The sequence below is a fragment of the Rhinoderma darwinii genome, chromosome 3, assembly GCF_050947455.1.
Source record: "Rhinoderma darwinii isolate aRhiDar2 chromosome 3, aRhiDar2.hap1, whole genome shotgun sequence".
NCBI classification, from domain to species: Eukaryota; Metazoa; Chordata; class Amphibia; order Anura; family Rhinodermatidae; genus Rhinoderma; species Rhinoderma darwinii.
This window is the reverse complement of record NC_134689.1, coordinates 290105303-290123332: the sequence shown is the minus strand read 5'-3', so window position 1 is coordinate 290123332 and position 18030 is coordinate 290105303. Positions and strand designations below refer to the sequence as shown.

General features: G+C 41.5%; 1 protein-coding gene across 3 annotated transcripts in view; it reads left to right on the top strand.

The window, feature by feature from the left end:
* The window catches only part of ATP8B4 (ATPase phospholipid transporting 8B4 (putative)), a 257001-nt gene that overhangs the window by 37627 nt on the left and 201344 nt on the right, over window positions 1-18030 (top strand). For all 3 annotated transcript variants that reach the window (XM_075858039.1, XM_075858037.1, XM_075858038.1), the window contains exon 4: window positions 7331-7389. In XM_075858039.1, coding sequence (XP_075714154.1) covers window positions 7331-7389 — 59 coding nt within the window. The remainder of the gene's footprint in view (window positions 1-7330; window positions 7390-18030) is intronic.

Genomic DNA, 18030 nt, shown 5'->3' with positions numbered 1-18030 from the left:
TGACACTAATCGGCAGCCACTTGTCTCTATAAATCACTGATAGAGAAAAGAGGCTGCTGATTAAAAATAAAATAAAAAGCAGTTCATACGTACCCGGTCGTTGTCTTGGTGACAAGTCCCTCTTCTTCCTCCATTCCGACCTTCCTTTCTGACGCAGCAGCCTGTGATTGGCTGCAGAGGCCGCTGCAGCCTGAGATTGGCTGCAGAGGCGGTCATGTGGGATGAAGCGTCATCCCTGGAGGCTGGCCTTCTGACGTCATCCTGACGTGCGTGACCGCCACTACAGCCTGTGATTGGCTGCAGCGGTGACATGGATTAAACGTCATCGCTGGAGGCCGGACAGGAGGAATGTAAGTATGAACTTATTTTTATTTATTTTTAATTTCATTAAAATTTTATTTTCCGAGCGCCGATCATGGTACTGTCCACGGATGCTGAAAGAGTTACCGCCTATCAGTGCAGCCCATTAACTCTTTCAGCACCCTGGACAGTACCATGCTCGGAAATGGAAACACAGAGTGCACACGGGAGTGCACACGGCCGCTAAACCGGGCACACGGATCCGTCAAAAACAGCCGTGTAAACGGTGTCGGAAGTGTGCACGAGGCCTTAGGGTCCTTTTACAGCGGCCGTTTTGGCCATAACAACTGGGCTTACAATTAGTTGGAATTGTATTCCTTTTCAGTAGACTGCAGGCATTAACGAAGGTTTTACAACTCCTTCTTATCTAGCAGCAGAAACAATAGATGTGTGGTAAACACATCTAAATATTTTATCAATAGGCATCATCATTGTAGCTATAAGATGTTTACTGAATGAAGTTTTTTTTTACTGTTACATTTAGATTTTGTTTCATGAATAATGTGGTAAGAACATTGCTTTGTTTCACTTTATTGTAATCTAGTACTTACATAAAGGCTTATCTTTAAGATATCCATCATATAGTCCCCACAAGATTTCTAGGAGAAATTGAATATAAGAAAGTATTTAGAGCAGTTTTCTGTCATGGACAGACCCCCTCTAAGAAAGAGCATCTATTAGATTCTCCTGCTCATATACCACAGTGGGTGCAATCATTGTTTTTAAGGGTGCGCTCTATGCAAATGAAGGTGTCTCTCAGCCTGTCTGGTCGTACATGTCACTACTGTGACTACTGGAAAGGTCGCAGCTGTAAGTCCCTGTGGCCGCCAAATCCCCAGTAGTTACAGTAGTCACTACCAGTCAGGCTGAGATACAGGGCATACTTTAAATACCTGCTAATGTCAATTGGAGCATCTAGAAGGGATCTGTCTGGCAGCAGTGTCTATACTTGCTGGAATTTTGAAAACCTGAAGCCTCTGACTCTATTGCTCTATTTATCAAATAGAGTATATTTTTCAATTTAAAGTGGGTTCCCACCTTATTATAAACATCACCAGTATAGTCAAGAAGTGTAAAATCATTTATTTTTATTTTTTTGTATCCTTATAACCTTTTTTTGCCGTTTTTACTTGTCATTCCATCAAATTCTTGTGTGCAAAATCCCTTGTTGATACATGGAAACTGTCAACAAATTGCTGTTGACTGATCTGTTTGTGTCAATGTTTAGTACACTGAGTGCAAAGTCCTACTGTGAGCCTCAATGCTTATTAAAGGAGTATTCTCAGAATAATAGTTTATCACCGATCCACGGAATAGGTGATAAATGTCTAATCGATGGGGGTCCGACTGCAGGGACCCCCACCAATCTCAAGAACTGTGGTCCCCGAGTGCCCTATGTGAATGGAGTGGTACTATACATGCTCAGCCACCGCTTCATTACATTTCTATAGGACTGCCATACTTTGTATGGGAGCACGGCCCGAAAATGTGGCTGTCAGTCGGCGGCCGGCCATGCCCGCAATCGCGGGCCGTGATTGCGGGCATGGTCGTGTGCATGGGGCCTAAGAGTGTGCTGCAGACAGATAGTGCATCGGGATATTCTCTGCTCTGTGTGTGCTGTTGTTTGGGAGATGTGATAACCATTAGGCTACACTCATTAACTTAAAGACAACTGAGAATTAGAACCTGCAGAGGGGAAAACTGATTTACAAAAAATGCCATATACAAGACATATAATAGGCAGAAATATTGTTTTTCCTCATGTACACACATATGACAGCTTATTCTAAAATGTCACCTGAAAAGTTAGGTACACTATAAAACTTTTTTCCCTGTATAAAGTTGGGGTTACACAGTGACCGCTATACTCAGTGTTGCCCGATACATGGTAAAATTAAGATTGCGACACAACTTTAATGGTCCTCTAAGGAATTAAAAGTCACAAGCAACCTTGTGACAATCGCAAACGCCAGAAATGTTGCCATAGTTCCGCGATGGCTTGCAACTTGTTTGCCTGTAGGAAACAAATGAGTGAGCCATGTTGCAATCCTAATTTAACCACAATTCATACATGACGGAAAGTCGCCTTGTAGCCCCAGACTAAATTAGCAAGTATGGATTATGGAAATTTCACAATTAGACCAGTTTGCCAGATTTAGACAGGAGCTACAGTACAGCAAGTTGCTGTAAAATTACTGGATTATCGCAATGTAACCTTAATGGTTACCCATAGGAAAAATCTAATCTAATCGTATATTTTGCAAATGTTGCAAGGTCACTCGTGCTCTTGCATAGGTAAATATTGAGGTCACGGTAATACAGTGGTACATGCATGATCTTGTGTGTAGCATCAACCTTACAGTATGAATTCCCTTCCTTGCGATTTTTTTCCCATATTAAACAAGATTTTGCGAAGAAATATCACCTAGACCCCTTCTATACATCTTCAGCACTTCCATGCCCCATATTTAATATCCCTAATTGAGAATAAAAATAAAGTTGCGCAGAAGTGAGTGAGGAAACCGAATTTTCTGTTTTAGAAGAGAACAGAAAGTTTGGGAACCGAAACAGAAACTAAAGAGCTCTTTGTTCATTCCCAGCGTTTTTTTTTTTGTCTGAACAACTTTAAAGCTATATACACCTTTGAAAACAATGTTGTGTTTTTTTTTTTAATAAATCAATATTTTTACGTGTTTTTAAACTTTTTTTTTTTTAAAGAAATGTTTTTACAATACAGCTTCTATGTATCCTGCATACATTAGATTCTGTCAGTTCAGCTGAGATCGGGTCCTGCGTGTCAGACTGACAGACAAGATACAGCTAAAATCGATCACGTCTAAGTTCATAACTTAGGTGTGATCATTATTAGGTGGATCCTGTGTATTAGAGACATGCAGGACAAGCTTTCAGCTGAACTGACGGAATCAGCTGAGACAGAATGATACTTCTTCTATGTATACAGGACAGGATACGTAGCATCTGTAAAAAGTAAAACAGTTTTTTTAATAAAAGTCCATTTAGAAGTTGTTTAAAAATACATAAAACATTGCAGCCATAGGCGCAGAACAATGAAAATAACAGCAGTGACAGATCCGTCGCATGGCGGGACCCATGTACTTTAATGGGTTACATAAGGTTTCCATCATGGTGTCTGTGGCTTTCTTGCACTTTGAACCGGATCTGTGACTGAGACCTCTATCAGAACATCCAATGCAGATGTGAACATAGCCTTACATTGTTACATCTGGAAGGTGGATTTTTCTCCACTACAAAAAAATACAGCAAAAAAGCACAAAAATGCTTTGTATAAAGTTCCGTTTTTGTAGCCAAAACTAGCAATGAATCCCAGAAAGAGGAGACTGTAGGTTTCACTCCTGCATTTGGCTAAAAAGTATTAAAACTTCAAAAATATATACTGGGCCAAATATGCAAATAGTCAGCCTGTATATTTTAGACGTTCTGAAAATTGTGGATTTTTTTTATGCAAACTGATTTATGGTTAAATGGAATCTGTCACCAGATTTTTTTCCCCTACAAGTCCCTAACACCGCCAGACAGGTCCCACATACCTGTAATACATATGTTGGGGCTTTCAAAAGTATAAAGAAAGTAGATTAATTCCTCTGGGCGCCGTATGTTATTTAGGGACAAGATGTCCGTCGAACCGGGTATTGTCCTGCCTTTTCATCCCTAAGACCTTTCTATGTCCTCCCCTCTGGACATGACTGATGTCTCTGCTCGTCTGCTTGGCTGTAGCGGAATATAATGTAGCAGACGAATAGAGAGGGAAGGCGTCTGATGGCCTGTTTAAATCTCCTGTCTAAATCCAGCTTTACTGCTGCATTTAATAGTTAAAAAACAAATGAAAGAAAAGCTTTCAGTGTAGCGTAATGTGTGACAGATTTTTTTTTTCAAGAATTTCAGGATTAATAATATGGACTCAATCTTTGTGGCTTGAGGGCTTTTTCAATGTACCGTGTGTTAAAACTATTGCTGTCCTGTTCTGCACGTCCTTTACATCTTGTGCAGTAATTTTCTGGTCAATTACAGCATTATCAAGCTTTGGCAATGATTCCCGGTTATGCTAATGGCGGTAACTGAACATCTGTGTTGTGAGAGTGGTTCATGGTGCAGAATACAACGTAGGAGCAGCAGCCTGCGCTACACAGTTTTGCCTTTTATTTAGTATTATGTACTCATGCTTTAACACTTGTGTACAGAATGCAACTATATGACAAGCTATAGGCTGTATACAAGTCCGCGACATGTGAACTCTGCCTTAATGTAGCGCAGACCTCCTTACGTGACATGCATCTTTGTTTTCGCTGCTCATGTTTGCAGTAGTAATAATCATCCCATATACTGCATGGTGTGTTCTAGTAATGATTGAACTCATTCTTACATATCTAAGGGGTCTTCCCGAGATAAATTTATATGTTTAATTTAACACTAAAAGAAAAGGGGAAATGCAGAATAACTTTGATATGTCACGAAAACTTGTCAGAAAATAACATAAGTGTTCATTTTGGTGGGATCTGAGGAAAATGTAATGTCTGTGATGGGCCATACGACCTATGACTTAACTGTACGACATGGCCGCGAAAAAGAAGTATGGAACGGACGCACGGCCTATGCCCACTCCTTATTTATGTTACAGCCGACCCTCACTGTAATGGTTGGGATCAGGGGAAACACAGATCCCGGCCGCTTACCTTCTGAGATGCCACGGTGAATAGCGACCATGGCATCTAAGCCAATTAAAAAGAGGGGTGCCCTCCGTCACTCTCTTGGGTCCCCCCGATGGTAGTCATGGCAGCCTGGGGGCCTAATGAAGGCCCCAGAGGTCTGCCATCTCTGTGTTCCTATTAAGACCTGCCGGAGGGCTTAATAGGTGTTGGTAAAACTGACAATATACTGCAATACATAGGTATTGCAATGCATTGTACCAGCGATTAAACGATCGCTTGTAAGTCCCCCATGGCGACTAAAAAAAAACAAACTTTAAAAAAAGGTCAAAAAAGTGTTTTTATTAAAGTAAAAAAAAAAAAAGAACCTTTTTCAATTTTTCCCCTAAAGTCGTGTACAAAAAAACTTAAATGGTATCGCATGTACGTAATAGTCCAAACTATTAAAATATAACATTATTTATCCCCTCCCCCACAGTAAACATCGTAAAAAAAAGTCACCTTACCTTTTAATTAAAATGAAATAAAAGTGATCAAAGAGTCATATGTACCACAAAATGGTACCAATAAAAACTATAGCATGCCCTGCAAAACAAAAAACATTCCATCAACAGAAAAAAAAAAAAAAATAGTCCCTCAGAATATAGCGACACAAAATAATTTTTCTTTAACAAATAATTTTTTCTTTATAAAAGTAGTACATAATATTTTGCTGTATTGCCGCAATCGTATGGGCCCAGAGAAGAAACATTTTTTTCGCATAGTGAACGCCATAAAAATGAATCCAAAAAACAACGGAGGAATCACTGTTTTTGCCCATTCCACCCAACATTGAATTGTTTCGCAGTTTCCCAGTATAATATACGGTACATTAAATGGTGCCATTAACTCGTCCCACAAAAAACAAGCCCCCATACGACTATTTAGAGAGAAAAATATGGCCTTTGGACATGAAAGGAAAAAACGAAAATGATAAAAGAGGTTTAAAGGATTTTCAAAGCTAAAGCTTTTATCTGACACTTATTTTAAAGTCTTACAGATATCACATTTCTAATGCACCTACTGTCTCCAAAGTGACTCGTGACATTATGATCTTTGCCCGCTGTGCTAAAGCGCCGTATAACTGCGCAGAATAACTATTACGTGTTCAAAGGGCTGAAAAGTCTCTGCACAGTATACGTCACTAGAGACGTCCCGTGTATGGGCAGTTCTTTTGCATAGCAGATTGCGTTATGTGCGGTCCCAGCTGTTCTCAACTGCTACCATGCATGCGCTGTAACCCCTGTCTATCACAGGCAGCGCACACAGGACCTCGGGCAATAAGGAGCTGCAGCGGCAGACAGAGGGACCAAATGTCTGTCAGGAAGTCGGGAGAAGAAAAGGAGCGGTGGGGAGCTAGGTAGCAGACACAGTGTCTGGCAGAGAAGAGATTTACTCACGTTTAAATCTGCAGAGCAGAAGACATAGGGAGGAGCTACAGCCTGTTCTGAAACGCCCCACCATATTAGCCTGAGCACACGATGGGGTAAGTGAAATCGGTAAATAACATTTCAGGTGTAAGGCTCACATCTTGTATGTATGTTGCAGTATGGCAATTACTTTAACAGTCCTTTTTTTTGGGGGGGGGGGGGATCTTTAAATGGTCACTTACTTTTCAACAAACTTTGCATAAATTAATAGTACAAACAAATATCTCAAACTTTGTAATGCGTCTTTCTCCAATTATCCGGCTACTTCACCCGCCTTCCTAACTGATCACTGACTCGGACCATCAGCCCACTGAGGGATCACGTTACATCTACTCATAGAAGTCTCCTGAGAGGGGAGGAGGGAGCAGGAGCAGCTACGTGCACAGTTTATAGAAGACATGATAGCACTTTGTCTACTAGGCTCTGTCTACTAGCTCCGAGAAAACTGGGAATTCGAGAGAGTGCCTGCAGAGGAGTAAACTGCTAAAATAAAATAAATGCAGAACACAAGTCGTATAATGGCTAGAAATAGTGTTATTCCTCATGTGCCCACAGCTTATTCTGAAAAGTCACCTGAAAGGTTCGGTACGCTTTAAGGTATTTAAAGCCTTTGTTAAACCAAATACTTACCAGTAATTGAACATATGCATGAAAGCAGCTTATAAAATCACAAGATATAAAATCTGGCAGTCAGGTGGTGACATGTGAAATGTTGGCACATTGTAAACTCCGGTACTGCTGCTGTGTGTTCCAGACGATTGGTTTACTTTTTACCAGTGTTTTCTCTAGGTGACGACTGGTTTTTTTCTTTTATAGAGGAGGAACGACGAGTGAAGGCCAATGATCGTGATTGCAATGAAAAGTTTCATTATGCAGTGAGTATTATTTATTGCCATTTAATGTCTAATATACACTCCATTTTCTGTCTGTGAAAATGAATTCACTCATCGTTACAAAACATTACTTGTCTGAAAACTATTATGCGGACTGTCTGGTGAATTAAATTGTACATTTTTCTAAAGGGCTTCCCCATCCCCCCTACTTTTATGGTTATATAAGAAGTTTTTTCCCCAGTATAAGTTAGTTTTGTTACCTTGAAGAGAGAACAATCATATATGAAGATATACTACATTATTGTAGAGTTATATTGTCTTACTGTCTACCTTGACATTTGAGCAATGACACTTATTAAAAAAATATATATATTTTTGAGAGACTGGATTTATCCTGAAATGTATAATTCTGGCCTTGAGGACCTCATACTTGGCATGTTTTGTAGTGATGACTTTTCAACTTGTAACACAGAGGCAGGGTCCGCATTCATCTCATTATCATCAGAGGGCAGGAGTACAATGGACGGAGGCAGATAGCACAGGATCACAGCATTGACAATAGAGGTTTTTTGTTTGCACTTTGACCATTACACGTCAAAGAGCATGCCCACAACACTCTCCCTCAAATCAATGCATCCTTTTCTAATATTGTGAGGCTGGGTTCGCACTGCATTTTTAACATGCGTTTTTTTGTTTTGGTAGAAAAACTCCTTGTCTCTTGATAGGTGTTCATCAACCAAAACAAAAAGAACACATGTTAGAAGCATGGCAAAAAAACACATAGTGTGAGCCAAGCCAAAACTGAGCTTGATTTTTCAGAATGATTTCTAGGTGTCAGTTGCAAAGCAAATCTCAGACAATATGTTAAGATGCATTTTTTTATTTTTAATATGGGTAGTATGGGTTTTTTATAACGAGAAGTGCAGTTTAGCCAAAATGTTTTTTTTTTTATTCCTCTTGTGAAAAATAAACAAGATGTATTTTACTATTTGCTGAGACATCCAAGGACTAAACAACTACCAGGGATTTAAGGCTGTCACTTAGGACAATGAAAAAAGATGAGGAGTAGGTGCGAAAAGATACTTAATTTTCCTTGGTATGGAGGACAGTTTTGCATCCTGTTGAAAAATACAGGTTTTTTTAAAGATTAAATGAAAAACTTACATTTAAAATAGGGTGCATAATTTTTCGTTGCACCATATTTTTGTATTATGTTGCATCTTCCTTTAATGGTAAATTAAAACATTTATTTACTCTGGTTACCAAATTGGAGAGCTGCTGCAAAAACCGGCCAGCCCTCTGGAGGAGCCTGTTTACATTCTGTCTGTTTGAATGGTGGTTATGTAAACCTACCTATTTGCTGACTGATCTCTTGTCTAGTTATTAAGAATGGTGTGGAGCCAGACAAAGTATTGTCAAATCAGTTTAAAACTGAATTGTCTGAAGCCGCACTTTCAACAGAGATAAGAGTGTGCAGAGCAATGGCGGTCATCCTACTGATGACATTTATCGGCATTTAAAGTAATACAGATAAAAAGAGAATCTGATTCATGTATGATTGGGTGGGTGGATAAAGTCTAGATAACTTAGCAGCATATTGCTACTGTTAACTTTCCACAGATCTTGAAGCTAACCACAAATATTTTTTTTTACTTCTAAATAAGAAACTGCAATTCTGTCCATTCCCATGACATATAACAGTCATTTAAAAGGGCTGTTCCACCACAAGAACTTATCCACAGAATGTCTCGCTGTATGCAACAAATTTCTCAAACATTAAGCAACACTTTGATGAATTTGGCGCAATGTCTGACTTCCTTGTCTAAGTTTACACTATTTAGAACTTAGACACTATTAGTAAATCTGACCCATTATGTATGAGAACACCATAGCTGGTCTCGCTGATGGTTGGCGAGACATCTAGCTGTCCTTGTACTCTAATCCACTGGTGAGATCTAATGAAAAGTGAGAACCTTCCATGTCTCTTCTATGGGAATAAAATTCCAAGTATCACATCACCTAATTTTTGCCTGAACATTGGATCAGTCTTTAGAATTGGGCCATGTAATGGCTAGCATTGAATCGTACAGCTGACTGCTTTCTACTGATGGCTTTATTTTTGTCACCGCACAATCACACTGTGCACAATCACGCTGTGCAGTGAAAGCTGTTGGGCTGGAACAATGAGAAGTGTATGACGCTGATTGGTCACTGATTGGTCAGCCTCATACACTCCTCTGTACAACACCCAGTTGGTAAAAAGTAAAAACATGCCCAGTTGTCTATTAACCCCTTAGTGACCACCAATACGCCTTTTCACGTGATTCACTAATGGGCTTTAGGCTAGGCTGACGCCTTTTCACGTCAGCCTAGTCTAAGTCCTGCACGGGTCTCCCGTGCAGGCAGGAGCCGGGGCTCTGCTGTCTGATGACAGCTGAACTCCTGCTCCAACGCCCGCGATCGAAGTTTACTTCGATCGCGGCCGTTTAACCCGTTAAATGCCGCCGTCAATAGCGACCGCGGCATTTAACTTTGTTTACAGAGGGAGTGCGCTCCCTCGGTCACCCATCGGCGGCCCGCGAATTAAATCGCGGGTCTCCGTTGGGGTGTCATGGCAGCCGGGGGCTTGATAAAAGCCCCCAGGTCTGCCCTAGACATATTCCTGTTAGGACGCGCCGGAGGCACGTCCTAACAGATTGCCTGTCAGATTTACACTGACAGGCAATAATGCTCTGGTATATGAAGTATACCAGAGCATTATAGCAGCGATCGGAATATCGCACAGTAAAGTCCCCTAGTGGGACTAATAAAATCAGTCATCAAAGTGAAATAAATATTATTAATAAAAAGTACAGTAAAAAAAGTGGTTTTAGTGTAAAAAAAAAGTACACATATGTGGTATCGCCGCGACCGTAATGAGTCCATTAATAAAGTTAATAGGTAATTTAAACCGCAAAGTGAACACCGTAAAAAAAAAACGCAAAAAACCATGGCGAAATTGCAATTTTTTTCCATTGCCCCCCAAAAAAGTCATAATAAAAATGAATCAATAAGTCCCATGCACCCCAAAACAGTACCATTCAAAACTACGTCTTGTCCCGCAGAAAACAAGCCCAAAAAATCACTACATTGATGGAAAAATAAAAAAATTACGGCTCTTGGAAAGCGACGATGCAAAAGCAAATAATTTTAGTTCAAAAGTGTTTTTATTGTGCAAAAGTCGTAAAACATAAAAAAACCTCTACATATGTGGTATCGCCGTAATCGTACCGACCCATAGAATAAAGGTAACATGTTATTTACGTCGCATAGTGAACGGCGTCAATTTAAAAACGCATAGAACAATGGCGGAATTTCAGTTTTTTTTTATAATCCCCCCCAAAAAGGTTAATAAAAGTTAATATAAAAATTATATGTACCCAAAAATGGTGCCATTAAAAAGCACAACTAATCCCACAAAAAACAAGTCCTCATACAGCTATGTAGACGAAAAAATAAAAAAGCTATAGCTCTTTGAATGCGACTGTAGAAAAACGAATAAAATAGCTTGGTCATTCGGGCCTAAAATGGGCTGGTCACTAAGGGGTTAAGGAACTAATTAGCATAAATCTAAAATTGCTCATAACTTGCTCAAAAATGATCGGTTTTCAAAATAAAAACCACTGCTGTTATCTAATATTACAGCGCCGATCAGATTATGTAGGAGATAGGGCATTTATAATCTGGGGACAGAGCCTTTTTAAGCACTGTATGAAAGCTATGCCATGGCTACTAAGTTTTTTTTTGTCATTATGTATCCGGAAAAATTATTACCCGCAAGCGTGAAAAGGAATTAGGCTTTGTTCACATTTGCATTGCAGGCTCTGTGGACAATTCCGTCAGATTTGGTGGAAGGAATATCACTGGATGGGCAGTTGGTATTAGTCGTACGACAGATCTGCGGTGTTGTGGCTTACATTATTAGTGATTTGCTATCCTTAAAACGACCCTCCAGTCAAAATTGAAAATGTGATCTTTCTAGGCCCCTCGTTACTATCTTTGCATATGGAAGTCTGGGACTGTAGAGGCCATTATACAAAGTTCTTAAAAAGGCTGAGACACGTTCCACATCCACATCTGCACTGATCCAGGGTAGTGGAGGGGGGGCATGTCTCAGGCTACATTCACACAACAGTGAAAAAAAATGGCCATTAAAAACTGATCAACTGTCAGTTTTTCATGGCCATTTTGCATCAGTGTGTCTCTAAAGTTTCATTAAATTTTCATCCATTTCCAGTCCACCTGTCTGTTTTTAATGGCCGTTTGTCATCTGCTTGCCATCTGTTTTTCATGGCCACTTAAAAAAAATAAAAAAAAGAGGATGGATTTCAGTTGTCAGTTTTGTTTGTCCCAACCCCCTGAAAACACCACAGTGCCCATGTAGATAGTGCTGCAATGTCCCTGTAGATCGTGCAATAGTGCCCACTGTAGATAATGCCACAGTGCCCACATATAAAATGACAGTGCCCACATAGTGCCGCAGTGCCCACAAAGTACTATAGTGCCCACATATAAAGTGCCAGTTCCCACATACTGCCACAGTGCCAGTTGTAGATAGTGCCACATTGCCCACATAGTACCACAGTGCCCACATATAAAGTGACATAGTGCCCACATATAAAGTGCCAGTGCTAATTGTAGATAGTGCCCATGCAGATAGCGCCACCGTGTCTCCTGTAGTTAGAGCCACAGTGCCCATGTAGATAGTGCCACAGTGTCCCCTGTAGATAGTGCCACACCCCCCATATAGCACCCCCCTGTAGATAGCACACCCCGTTTTAGATACCACCCCCCCTCCCATATAGATAGCGCCACTGCAGCTCACTGTAGGAGCGGAATCCCTCTGGCCGGAGATTCCTCATAGACGGAGCCCCTGACGTCTCTGTCCATATATAAAGAGAGACGTTAGGAGAGCAGAATCCCCTGCCAGAGCAGGCCAGGGAGTCTGCTCATAGACGAAGCCCCTGACGTCTCTGTCCATATATGGACAGTGACGTCAGGAGAGCGGAATCAGCTGGCAGAGCAGGCCGGGGATTCCGCACATAGACGGAGCCCCTGACGTCTCTGTACATATATGGACAGTGACACCAGGAGAGCGGAATCCCCTGCCAGAGAGGGCCGGGGATTCTGCTCCAGGAGTAAACCCATGACATCACAGTCCATATATGGATAGTGACGCCGGGGGCTTCTCCAGGAGCGGAATCCGCTGCCAGAGCGGAGTCTGGCCGCTGGGAATTCCGCTCCTACAGGGATCTACAGTGGCGCTATCTATGGGGGATGGGGGGGGGGGGTTTGCTATCTTCAGGCAGAAGGTTGCTATCTACATGGAGGGGTGCTATCTACAAGACTGGAGTCCCCGGCCAGAGATCTTACCATGCTCTGGCCAGGGATTCCATTGTTGAAAGCCCTGACTTCACTGTCCTTATATGGACAGTAATGTCAAGGGCTTCCCCGGGCTAAGTGCTCAAAGTAGCGCTGTGTGCTGGGAGTCCTCTTAGATTGTGGTGGCCATTTTAAGACTATGCAAATATGAAACCAGAATGCATGAACGGCGGTGGGATCGTTTGAGGGCACCAGGTATCTTGACTATGCATTTGCCATGTATAGTAAAAATTTTCAGTTCGTCTGGAGGGTCGCTTTAAATGAGGAATTCATGTTTCCATGTGTTGATTTGTGATGGAAGGTGGTGACTTGCAATTGTTGCACTATGCCAATACTAAAATATTGTATTATAACAATACGTTGCATCATTCTGTGCCTGGTAAAGGGGGTGACGTAACATTGGTGCAGTGTTAATCTTCAGCTGCTTGTGTGCTGACTAAGCTACCCAGCAGCACAGAGGTAAGATGTGGGCTTCCCTTTTCATTCCTGTAATCATTCTCGTTCCAGCAGATCGTGACAGTAATTGGATGCAGTAGAAATCCCTGGCGCTCACCATTCCCTCAGGGTTGACATTTGATACCTGGCACACCTCAATGTGTATTTCCAGCAAAACATTGAAAGAGAAAATATGCTTAGTTGTTCTTCATGGAATTTTTACTGTGACAGCTAAATATCAGTGTCTGCATTTTAGATTGTGTCAGCAATACGAAACTGGATAATATGAAGTTTTCTGCATTCGTATAAAGTCAAAAGGGCATTAATAATTCACTTGCATATTACTTTCCATTTAATGTTAGTGTTTTTCATACAATTTGTGCACCAAAGCAGCATTAGACTGTTCGATTACCCAGTCTAATGTCAAGCTTTATGTACCTAAAGGGGGTGTCCGGGCACGGGACAGTTTTCCATACTGATGACCTATCTACAGGATAGGTCATCAGTATATGATCGGTGGGGTCCGACACCAGGACCCCGCACAGATCAGCTGTTTCGGCTAACTCCGGCCACCAGATGTTATGCAGTGTTCAGTGCTAGAAGCAGATGGCTCTGTACACTGCATAGCGGCCGTGCTGCAGTACTCAACCCTTCTATTATACTGTGACCGGAGCCATCTGCTTCAGGCACGGACATCTGCTGCCCGGAGGCAGCTGGTGCAGGTGATCGGTACGAGGTCTGGGTGTTGAACCCCCACCGATCATATACCGAATTGTAAAGTGCTGCGGAATATGTTGGCGCTATATAAATAAAGATTATTTTTATTATTATATACTGATGACCTATCCTGTGGTTAGGTCATCAGTATGAAAAACCACCCCGTGCCCAGACAACCCCTTTAGAGGGGGTATCCAACTTGTAAAAATGTCTTGCAAACAGCTGCAAATGTGATAAAATAAAGAATCAGTACTCACCTCCTCTATCCTCTGATGATCCAGCGCTGATACACCAGCGGTTCTCCTGGTCTTTGTTTACAAGCGCCCAGCATGTGACCGCTGCAGTCAATCAGAGAGCCATGGTTCCAGGAATATAACACATGAACGCTGAGCCCTTTGATTGACTTCCTCGGACACATTCTGGGTGCTTGTTAACAAAGACCGGTGGGGGGGGGGGGGTGGGGGACCACTAGCACTGGCTGGCCGGGGGGGGGGGGGGGGGGAGAAGTACTGATTTTATTTATTTTTTATCACATTTGCAGCTGTTTGTAAAATTTTCACAAGTCAAGTAACCCTTTTGAAGAGAAAACGTGTTTTTTTTGTTTTGTTTTGTAAAAGCTTGATTGACATATGTGATGTCTATTTTAGTATGCATGCCTTATAATGCATTATACTATGTCTACTGTAGTTTGATGTTCGTGTGTATTTTTCTGCAGCTTTAAGCTCTATTTTACATGTCACTATTTTGGTCCGTATTCTCCTATAGTGTTTGGAAGCCAAAACCAGGAGTGGAACATAATCAGAGAAAGTAGAATGAAAAAACTTGCACCCCTTCCATGTTTTGGACCCATTCCTGGTATTGGCTTCTAAATACTGATGCAAAATACTGACCAAAATACTGCCGTGTGAAAGTGTCCTAACACATCTAAATTCAATAGTATTTATAACTGGGGAAATATTTCAGATCCTAAAAAAAATATTGTATGTACAGTATTTGCGTGCCAGCTTCCTGATTGTTTTTTTGGTGGTTTAGTTGCTTGTAGTTTATGCTGTAATGGAAATCATCTAAACATGAATTCAATTCCTGGTGAACTTCTGCTTATAAACCGCATTCAGTCTGAAGCATGCATCTAAAGGTGGCAAAAAAGTGCTGTAGAAAGGTTGATAAATTGCCATCGTCTCCACTGGTCTTTGTCAAGTTCAGTGTGTTCGTTACTAATGCAATGGTTTTTAGCACAAATGTCATGTTTTTCGCTAAGTCACTTTTTTCAACATCATGCCAATTTTCGTTAGTCTTGAAAGCCATACCCTTTTCTCTCTCTGGTTTACCAAATCCAGGAGTTCGTGCGCCATATTCCTCAACAAGAATGTACAGTGTTGAATGCACTGGTATTCCACGCTGTCCTTCAATGTAAATAGTGATTTGATTCCATACAATGGTGTTCAGAAATACACATAATGTCCGCTATTCAGGCCAGGTAACTGTTGATGTCTTGGATGATATGAGGTCTCCATTATAACACTGGTCTTGGAATTAGTCATTATTAGAATTTCTCGAGTACAGCATTACATGTCAGGCCGGTAACCTCTAGTAGATCTCCTATAATTTCAGGCGAGGGATATTTTGAAGGGGAATAAAGTAGTACAGTAGATTAGGGAAATGCTGAGTTGCTATTTTTATTCTTGAATCATGGTGCAGAGCTGGAACACCGGGTGGTTTTCGCGTTGTCCTTTACCGAGAGAAGAGGGCTGTGAAGTGAGGTTGAAGTAGTGTAGTGTGAGAAAGGGCAGGAGGATGTGCAGTCATTGGCGGGTTCTGGGGATACTTGTATGTGATGAAGGCTAGTTTATTGGGATGGATAACATGCCTAGCACTTCTTGGAGTAGATTCCAATTTTGTTATTGGAATGAATATGAATTAGTTTAATGTGTATTGGTAAAATATGCTAATATGGCAAAACCTGCCACTCCATAGAAATCCAGGCCCGTAAAACAGACTTTACAAAGTTGAGGCAATACAGAACTGGCCTAGGCATCTGACAAAGTAACAGATCAGAGCTTTCTTGTCACCATGGCTACTATTGTAGGTTTTTGCCGAATTTTGCCTCAATCACAGCTCCATTGACTGACTTCACAAAAGGTGGGAAGTCAGTAATGGTGACGTGGACCCCAGAGGTAGAGAAGGCTTTTCAAAGCCTTAAAGCGCACTTCCAATTATGCACACATTATTTAGAAAAACAATTATAGCGCCGGAGTGTGCACTATAATCTTTTTAAATAAGTAGTATTTTGCTTCTAACAGTAGCACAGACTGTGTATAGTCCATGCTGCCGGCACCTGATAACTCTGCAGTAGGAGAGCGAGCGTCCTGCTCATCTCCATTACTCCCGTATCCAGAACGGCCGCCAGCTTTGTAGAATGTAATGTGATCCTACAGCGCTGAAGGCCGCTCTGGAGATGCCATGGAGATGAGCCGAACTCTCTGTCTCCTAATGCAGAGCTATGAGCCGCCGACAGCACAGACTGTACTCCGTCTGTGCTGCTGTTAGAAGCAAAATCGCTAATACTATTTATTTTTTTGAAAAAAATATTCTTGTGCACACTCCTGCACTAAAATTATTTTTCTAAATGATGTCTGAGTAATTGGATGTATGCTTTAAAGACTATGTACGCCTCTCAAATCGTTTTTCTTTTTAGAAAAATGTCTATCAGTGTGATTGTTGCAACTTTCAATTTTTTTTAAATTAAAAATGATTTTTACTTTTTGAGATAGAGCTGCTTTGTAAAGCAGCTGTAGCAAGCTCTAAAACCTGTATCAGTCAGGTTCGCGGGACTGACGGGCTCAGTGTCAGAGGGTCCTGTGTGTCTCTGACATGCAGGATTGAGCTGCTATCGAACACATCTAAGTTTATAACTTAGATGTAAACTATTACAGGTGGATCACGCAGAATATTCTGACACTGAACCTGTCAGTCCCGCGGACCTGATGGGTTCAGGTTTTAGTACACAATACAGCTGCTCTGAATACAGGATACAAAGCAGCTGTATCTCAAAAAGTAAAAAGAATTTTAATTAAAAGTATTTTGAAAGTTGCACCAAACACACTGATAAACATTTTTATACAAAAGAAAAAAACAAAAGTATTTCAAATGTGTACATAGCCTTTATGTCTGCTCTATGCAAAACGCCCATGCTCTATGCCTACAGCCAGTGCCCATGATTATAGGAAGGAGTTTTTGGTTCAAACGGATGCTTCTGATGTAGGTTTGGGCACCGTACTGTCACGATTGGTGAATGGGAAAGAAAACCTGACCATGTAGTTGAGCAGGGAGTTGATTCCTGCTTAAAAAAAGTCATACAATTGTTGAGTGTGAATTCTTGGCAGTCAAGTGGGCACTTGAATCACTGTAGAATTACCTCTTTGGTAGAAAGTTTAGACTACTGTCAGACTATGCCTCTCCTGTCATTAATGAAGCAAAACAAAGAGAAAAATGCAAGGGTGACTACGTAGTCGTTACAAAATTTTAACCGGGTAAACCACAGGCTAAGGCCTCATTTACACGAGCGTGTGCGTTTTGCGCGCGCAAAAAACGCAGCATTTTGCGTGCGCAAAAGGCACTTGACAGCTCCGTGTGTCATCCGTGTATGATGCGCGGCTGCGTGATTTTCACGCAGCCGCCATCATAGACATGAGGCTAGTCGACGTCTGTCACTGTCCATGGTGCTGAAAGAGTTAACTAATCGGCAGTAACTCTTTCAGCACCCTCGACAGTGAATTCCGATCACCATATCGAGTAACCTGTTTAAAAAAAAAAGAGGTTCGTACTTACCGAGAACTTCCCGGCCGTTGCCTTGGTGACGCGTCCTTGGTGACGCGCCTCTCTTGACATCTGGCCCCACCTCCCTGGATGACGCGGCAGTCCATGTGACCGCTGCAGCCTGTGCTTGGCTTGTGATTGGCTGCCGCTGTCACTTGGACTGAATTGTCATCCCGGGAGGTCAGACTGGAGGAAGAAGCCGGGAGTTATCGGTAAGTCAAAACTTTTTTATTTTTTTTTACACGTTCACGTATATTGGAATCGGAAGTCACTGTCCAGGGTTCTGAACCAGTT